Consider the following 8,509-nt stretch of genomic DNA (forward strand, 5'->3'; position numbering starts at 1 on the left):
AAAATTTTAAAACCCTGGGACTTGAATGAAAAAAGAATTTAATAAAGACCCAGGAATCCTGATTTCCAAAAATGGACCACCGTGCCCTGTCCTCTACCCAACTCCTGGGTCCTTCCCCTGGTTTGCATCACACTAGCCTTGCCTGGCTCAGTGGGAAAAGTGAACTTGGCCTCCCAGATTAGGCTTCTTGTAGTGTCCACAGCCAGGTGACCTGGGGAAGTCTGTACCTCTGGGAAGGGTCAGACCCAAACCAGGATTGCCCTGCCCAGCTCTCCCAAAAGCCTTGTGGAAGAAGGCTCTGGCCTTACATGCAAAATTGCACTGAGTACACAGGACAATTTTTCATATAAATCAAATACCTGGATACTTCAAGAGAGCCTGTTCTCTTATATCACTGTAATTTTTCCTATAATGTCCTGACACCTCTGCTTTGCCAGTAAATCTTTGGTCTGAATCCACCTTCTGGACCTAGCCTGAAGTGGCGGCGGTCACAGCCAGGTTTCCCCTCAGTCATCTGGTCCCCGTGCCATCTCAGCCCAGGCAAGGTGCCGTCAGCACTTGTATTAGAAACCTATGTGGGTGAGACCTTTACACTCCGCCCATAAAAATCTACTTTGGGCTGAACGCAGAGGCAAAATAAGGTAAGGTTTGTAACTAGAACCAAAAATCGGTCTTGGTACGTGTAAAGCCGTAGATATCCCCCCAAAAGTGAGGCGCTGGGCATCGGACCCATATCTGGGCTTAACAAAGGGCTTTATTTGTTTGAGAAATGAGAGACAGGTGAGACTGAGCTAAGCTCTTCCAAGCTCATCTGTGGCCTCACCAGATCCTGGGAGTGCCCACCCTCCACTGACTGTGGGGGACGCAGCCGGCGGATGGCCAGAAGCACCCCAAACCTGGCCTGCGATCCCCTACCAAAAGGTTTGCTATCCCAATTGCCCTACATGTGTCAGCAGGGAAATCCATTGGGCACTCCCTGCTACTGGGAATTTAGACGGCCAGGTCCTGGGGGAAGAGGTCAGCCACTGGATCAGAAGAGAAAGGGAACCAGGAGTCCTCTTTCCCCCATTTGTGGGTACCCGCACCTTAGCATGCAAACTTGACTACTTGGCTGACTGGCTGACTGGTTTAAACTTTACCAGGCTCTCCCGCCACCGAAGCTGTCTAAACGTGGTCCTTCCTCGCTGGGTGCTCAGTTAGTCAGTCAACAAACAGCTGTTTCATACCTGCTGTCCAGCCCCAGAGAAAGGGTCTGGAGTGATAAGAACTCCCGAGATGGACAGCGGTTTCTGGAACGCAACCTTGGGTATCTGACATGGTGACAAGAACACTCCTCAGAGGGATCTTCTGAAAACTAAATGGGGTTAATAGGGGATCTTCTAACCCTGCCACCACCCGTCCATGGAAAAATTGGATCTGAGATTGAGAAAAATCCAAAATCCAGGAAGGACATTTCTGGAGCCCCCAGGGGACACAGGGGTATCTCACTTCCTTCTGCCCCCACTCCCCGGCTTGGCCAGTCTGGCTGGTCTGATCTCCAGCTATTGCCCTGACCTCTAACATTTATTTCTCAACTCTAAAGTGAGGGAGGATATTGTAGGATTAAACGCAGGAAACCAGAGGGTGCTGAGCAAAGCGCTGGGTCCCCTGAAAGGCAGCGGTGGGGCCACCACATTGGTCCAGCCTTCTCTGGCCTTCCCACTCCTTCCCTGCCTCCGGCCCTCTCCTCCTCCTCCCCTCCCCCAAATTACTAGGCCCTTGCGGGGGAAGGAAGCGTGTTATCGGGGAGTGTGGCCTCTTGAAAATCGTGGGCCGTCTGAGGACACAAGGTCACACTGGCTGACCGCAGACTACTCCAAAGTCGAGAAGGGTGCGCGCAGGGCTGAGGCGGGGACTACGGGCGGCTGCTCAGCTTCTCCACCGCGACACCCCCACGCCAGGGCAGGGGCGCGGGTTGCGGGTCGCCCCGCGGGTGTTTGCAACCCGGTTTCCGGAGCATTACCAGCCGCGGGGCGGCCGGCTCAGGGGCTCCGCCCGGGGCTACGGGGCATAGCGCGCCCGGGCGAGGTTGTAACGCTGGAGCCGGGGGCCGTGCTGCCGCCTCCCACCCTGGGGGAGCCCCTAGCTGGCGTCCCTTCCTCGCCCGACTGCAGGGCCCCTTACACGGTCACGGTTCTGGGGCTCCTCCGAGCACTTCAGCGTCCGGCCTCGGAATGCTTCGTTCTGTCCGGGGCCCCCGAGAAGCCCGGCCTTTGGGCCTTTTCCCAAACCCACGCACGGCGGGCCCGGAGCGGGGTGTGAAGCGGGGTCGTGGGGACGCCCTAAGAAGCCCTCGCCGGGCCCGCGGGACGGGAAGGGAGGGGGCTTCCAGCCTGGCCTCGCCTGGCCGCCGGCCAGAGTACGTGCTCAGACAACAGACGCAAGGCCCGGGCCCCCAGCGCCTAACGCCCAGTCCTCGGGGGTTGGGACGGAGGCCCGGCCGCGGCCCGCACGGAGGAGCGCTGGGGGCCCGGCGCCACCCGGAGCGGCTTTCCGCCCGCGCCTCCGAGCGCCCCGGCCGAGGCCCGGCTTCTGGCCGCCCGCGGCTGAATCCGCGGCTCTAGCGCGCTCCGGTTCCCGCCTCCAATGGCTAGGGCGCCCCCTGCACCCCGAGTTCCCTTCGCCGCCGCCCACAGCTCACAGCTTCCTGCTCGGGGACTGGGAGCTCTCCCAGTGTGGCTGTCAAGCGTCACATTACTCAAAAAAATAAGTTCGCTTGTTTTCTTTTTAAAATCTACATGATTTCGGGCTTCGGTAGAGAAAGGGCTCGGATCTGTTTAGGTTAAGGGCGGTTTTCTTCTCACCGGACCCTCTAAATCAAAGCGTTTCCATCCGGGACAACAGTTTCTAGCGGTCTGCCTGGCTCTAAACCCAGACCAATTCCACCGCTGGAGTGATTCCGGCCTCAACCCCCAGTATTTTTGTGTGAGCCTGACAGTGTTGCACTCCCTTCCCCTGTTCTCCCTCCCTCCCCACCTGTCCGGAGTTTTCAGGTCTGGGAAAGGAGGGGGAGGGGCTGTGTTCTGTGTGTGGGGGGGGCAGTCCGCCTCAGTTTCCATCTCCATTCCTCAGCTGGGACCACAGGCCAGTCCCTCCTGTCAGCTGTCTGCGTGCAAGGGTCCAAAAGGGACACCACCCCCTACCCCACTGCTGGGGGTCAAATCCGAATCCAGAGTCCTGGCTCCTAGGAAGAAGCCTAAGCAACCGGATGGGCCTTGGAGTTCTTGGGGCTCTGACTCCGGCGTCCTGAGGCCCTGAGTACATCACCTGAGGGAGAAACTCGTCTTGCGTCCCGCTTGGCCCATCACCATGCAGCTATGGCCAGAGAGCGGCAGCGCCCTCCCACCCGGTGCCTCTGTGCTTCCAAAGAGCCCCCTCTCCTGAAGGGAAGGCCACAGCGCAAAGAGGGCCGGCAAATCGTGGCCCCAGCCCTTCTCTGAGCCCTGAGTGCCGCAGGCCTTCCCAGCCACCAGTGAAAGTACTGAGTTTTCAATTCTGAGTACACTTCCAAAGCCAGCCTGTCCTCTTCCCTGTCTACCTCCCATTTTTTAGCTATTAAGGGGAGCAGAAAATAGCAGACTTCCAACTGCACACGGTGAGTCCCAGAGGTGCACAGAGACGGGGCGCCCTGCCATCTAAGCCATGTCTGGCTCCGGAAACAGCGTGCACTCCCAGGACAAAGTGAGTGGAGTAAGAACACCTTTGATTTCCACCTTCACTACCTGGTTCCTCACACTTATTTCCAGGAAACTTGCACAGGCATGGAGTTCTTAATGGGCCCATTTTGCAGACAAGGAGCGGGAGGTCTAGGTGGGGCAGCTTAACGGAGCAGAACCTTGAACAGGCTGTGTAAGTTGTCAGCACCCCCAAGCTTGCAGTCTGACCTCCATGGGGAGCGTCCACGTTGGCCTCTTTCTGCCCCTGTGTGGGACTCCTCCGAGCTCCTCTATCTTTCCTCTGGCCCAGGTGGTCTCAGGATGAAAAGAGCCATGGCCAGTGGCCTCCCCGCGCAGCGACTGCTTGCTCTTGCCCTTGCTGTGGGACCCTGGAAAAGGCCCATCCTTCTCTGGCCTCAATTTCCTCTGGGCCGGAGGCTTAGTCTGCGATGCCTGTGGTTCCTTCCAAATGTGCTACGCATTTTCTGGCCCCCGAAGTCCTAACTTGGCCTCTAGACCCTTCTGCACCCACACATCCCTCTTGCTCCGTGACTACGGATCAGCGAGACCAAGCTCGAGATACCCGTTTCACTCGACACCTCTCAGTCCGCAGCCGAGAGTTGGAGCAGATCCGGGAGGTCTCACCGCCGCGCAAGCCTGTGTTGGCCCTAAACCTCCCGGATGCTGACGCCCAGATCCCCGCGGCTCCCCCAGGCCCTATTCCATTCCCCGGCGCACACCCGGGCTCCAGACCAGAGGCTAAATCAATTACAGCTCAGCTTCCGCACACCGCCTTTTGCGGAGCTACCGGAATGGTGAGCCAGTTACTTTGCATAATTGAGGTCTCTCTAAACGCCTCTTTCTCCGCCTAGGCATCCAGCTTTACAACTCTGTGCCCCGGACTGACTTGAGGGGAGCAGTGCCAGCACCCAGAGCTGCAGGCCCCAGGCCTCTGAATGAAATGAGGAGTCCTGGGCCCCCTACTCCACCCTAAGTTCCAACAGTGATAGTCACCCCCAGGAGGCATACAGGCCACCCCTCAACCAGACCACTACCCAACAAAGCACAAGGGCCTGGTGATCGAGTCCTGGACCACCTCTGCAAGCCCACCTCTGCAAGCCCACCTCTGCAAAGGGCGCAGGGCCAAGTAATTCTGGGCTCAAAGGCTTTGGAGACTCATTTCTCAGAGTTAGGGCACCCAGCTCCAATTTTTAAAACCTGCCCTATACCCAACACTTCCCAATTTTTAGCAGGCTTTCCTGGAAATTCTCTAAACAATAAATGGCTTACAATTAGCCCTCTTTCCCCAGGCCTCCCTTTCTAATTTCTGGCTTACTGGAAATCATTGGTAACAAACCATTTACTATCCCAATTCTGGCTTCTAATGTGTTTATTTCCAGTGGGGACGTGAGAGGAGGCCAGGGTCCTGTCCTGGTTCCCCACCTGCTTGCGGCATGCAAATTAAGAAACAACTCACTTTGGGGAGAGGGGAGAAAATAGATAAAATTTAAAAAGAAAGAAAGAAAAACAAAAACCGGCTCACCACCACTCCTTCCCGACTGGGAAGGAGACTCAGCTCTCATAAAAGCCAATTCTCTTCTAATTTTAATTTTCTATTTCTCTGGTAAAGGGGTCACCCTTAGGCACACTAATAGTGACCATCTGCTTGGTAACTTCCAGTAGGAGGGGCTGGAGTGGGACATGGCTTTATACTGGGGTTGGAAGAGGAAAGAAGGGGTGTGGGGCTGGGGTGGAGGTTCAGGTCCGAGGCTCCTGCACCAGAGAGGAATGCGCTGGAGGCTGCATGGCCCAGCTGGGAGGCAAAGGCTAAGCTAGGCTACCAGTTGCTTCTGGGAGGGGGCCCCCCTAAATTCTCTGGCCAGCTGAGATGCAGGGCTGCAGGTCAAGCAGCGTAACTGGCCCTCCTCCACCCAGGAGAGGCAGTGTGAAACGCAGCTCCAACCCGGAGCCAATTACTTCTAACAGGCTTAAGAAGCAACCAACGCAAAGGTCAAGCTTACTGACTTCTGGTCGATGGCCTGACCAGGCACCGCCTTAATGGAGTCACCCTGCATCCAAAGGACACCTGTCCCTACAGTGTAGCCACTGTCTGGTGTCCTGCAGATGAAGTTGTTTCTACTCCGCCACCGGCTTCCGGAGCTCCACACGGCTCCAGTGGCTCTGCGGCCCAGAAGCCTTGGAGTGCCCAGCAGGCCCCCACTCACAGCGTCCCAGCCCCAGCTGAGTGTCAGAATCTCGCGGGCCAGGCTGCGGCCACCCTGGCTGGGGACAGACGCTGAAAAGTGATCAGTTCAGAAACACCCGGACACCAAAGAGAGCTCTGCGGTGACCAGGCGTCCCCAGCCCCGTTGCTCAGAAGTGCCCAGCCTGGCAGCCACGGTTCTCTGCAGGCCATGTGCTAGCAGGGAATGCTGGCCGGCACGCCATTACTTACCACCGCAGTGTGCGGGACCCATGGATCCTGGTGACCCTTGCTCCGCGTGGCACCTGCCCCTCTGGTTTATAATTCCGATCAGGAAAAGAAGACTGTGCTCTGGCCGGCCCGCCTGCCATTTTCGTACTAGTCCTTTCTCCTGCAAGGTTTCTGCTCACCTACTTTCGGTCTCTCCTACCCTGACCTGCCCCGCCCAGCCCCAAGGGAGCAAAGAAGAGTCAGGCAGAGAGGCCCAAATCTGAGGCCCCAGCCCCAAAGGGCCTTCAGGGCCTGGGCCTCCTCATGCACTCCACTCTCTCCCAGGCCAGGAGCAGCAAGCCCCTCTCACTTCTGGCTGGGGGGCACACGCGTCCCTTCCGCAGAAAAAAAGATAGGAATGAAAGAAGGAAAAAATAAAAGGGGGGAGTTAAAGAAATGAAGAAAGAAAAAGAAAAGGAAAGCAAAGGAAAGAGAAAAGAAACAAGAGAAAAGAAAAGAGGGAGGGAAACCAGAACGGAGCAGCACGATCACAAAACAATTCCTGATTCGCTGGGTCCACACTTGGGCCAGAACACGGTCTAGTCCCCACGGCGCCAAGACCCTTCCTCCTCTCTCCAACAGGAGCCGAAGCTCCCGGCGCGGCCTCCCCAAGACTCCCCTGCACTGGCGCTCCAATCCAGCTCCAGCTCCCCGTTTGGGCCGAGGCTCTCGGCCGCCCACCTGCGGCCTCACCTTCGGGGAAGACGGCCCGCATCTTCAAGTAGCTGGTGGTGAGTCGGATGATAGACGCCTTGTCCAGCTGCGAGGTGATGGCCGACGGCAGCGGGAGCAGCTTGGCCAGCTCATAAAACTCGCCATTTTCCTTCTCCCTCCTGGTCTTGGCCGCATTCTTGGACTTCTCCTTCATCGCGCCTCGGCTCCGGGCATATTAGACCCGGCTGTGCTCCAGGTCCGCGGAGCCCCGCTGCGGCTGCAGGGGCGGGGATGGGGAAGGGAACTCCGGGGGCCAAGTGAGTCGGGGGCACCGCCCGGGGCAGGTGCGCGGGGAGGCCCGGGGCACCGAGTAGCTTTTCCGCAGCCGCCGGGCCCCGGCGCTCGGCGCAACCGGGCGGCGCCGCTGCGCGCTCCGCCCGCCGCTCCGGGCGCAGCCTCCTCCCGGCTGTGCTGTCCCGCGGTGCCAAGAGCCCGACTTTCCGCTCGCTTCTGCTCACTCTTCCCTTCTCCCTCCCGGCTCTCGCGTCTCGGCTTTCCCTAGGAAGCGGAGCGGAGCCAGCGAGGAGGCAGCGGTGCCGCTTAGTCCTTGACGGAGTGTTCGTACCCGCTGCCGCGAGGCCCCTGCGGGCTGGAGGGCGGCATGGGCGGCGGCCGCGGAGCCATGGAGCGGAGGGGAGCGGAGGGGAGCTGGGGCGGAGGCGGCTGGGGCCGGGCCCGGGCGCGCTCTCCTGCCCTCCCTGGCGGCTCCCTTTGCCTGGAGACGCGGCGCCCGAAGCCCGCGATCTGTCGCGAGTCGCAGCAGCTCCGCGGTCCACGTGCGACCGAGCCGCGTTTGTTTATGGCGGACCCGCCTTCGGGCGGAGCACTCGGCCACCGCGGCCGGGGGGGGGGGGGGGGGGGGGGGGGGACCGGGGGGGGGGGGGGGGCGGCGAATCTCGCCTCCCGACCCCGCCGCGGCCGAGGAGTCGCAGGCGCGCCTCCGCGTCGCGGCCTCCAGGGATTCTCCCAGGAGAGGCCCGCGCGCTCCCGGCCTCGAGGAAGTCTCGGTAAGTGCACACGGCGCGCCCTGGGGACCGACTCCCGCCAGCGGGTCGCGGGACCTGGGCGCTAGGACGGGCGGTGGGGAGGAACGGAAGGGAGGGAGGGATGCCCAAGCCTCCGGGTGGCTCCTGGACAAGTCCTGGGCGCGCGCGGCCGAAAGGAGGCGGCTTGACCCGCCGGCATGTGCCGTTCCGGGGAGGACTCAGTCCTCCGAGCCTCGCGCGGGTCCCGCGCCCTTCCTTCCCCACTTTGCAGGTCCGAGGGCAGAAAGGGGGTAGGCCCGAAGGGAAGACTCCCTCCCTCAGGAAAGGGCGGGAGAGAGCCTCTGCCCCTTTTGCCCCTCCGGCCCTTTCCCACCTCGAAACAGCGGAGCTGAAGATCGGCGCCTTCGCGGAGGGGCTGCAGGCCGCGGGGATACGCGGGCCGGACGAAAGGAGTGGGCCGGGGAGCCAAGCCTAGAGACCAGGCCTCGCCCAGGGCGTTGGCGGGCACAGGGTACAACAGTCCCCTCTCCCGCAGCCGGACTCGGTGCTGCCGGAATTGCGGGGAATCGCGGCTGGGGCGGGTTCTTCAGGGCCGGGGGTGGCCGAGCGGGAATAATGGAGTGAGAATTGGTAGGGCCCGA

General features: G+C 60.2%; 1 protein-coding gene across 1 annotated transcript in view; it reads right to left on the minus strand.

Moving 5' to 3' along the window:
• The window catches only part of SIM2 (SIM bHLH transcription factor 2), a 51,111-nt gene extending 43,617 nt beyond the window's left edge, over positions 1 to 7,494 (minus strand). Inside the window, exon 1 of the mRNA XM_032865349.1 lies at positions 6,862 to 7,494. Coding sequence (XP_032721240.1) covers positions 6,862 to 7,036 — 175 coding nt within the window. The 5' untranslated portion in view covers positions 7,037 to 7,494. The remainder of the gene's footprint in view (positions 1 to 6,861) is intronic.
• Positions 7,495 to 8,509: the final 1,015 nt, after the last annotated feature.

The sequence above is a fragment of the Lontra canadensis genome, unplaced genomic scaffold, assembly GCF_010015895.1.
Source record: "Lontra canadensis isolate GAN:19392208 unplaced genomic scaffold, GSC_riverotter_1.0 scaffold29, whole genome shotgun sequence".
Lineage (NCBI taxonomy): Eukaryota > Metazoa > Chordata > Mammalia > Carnivora > Mustelidae > Lontra > Lontra canadensis.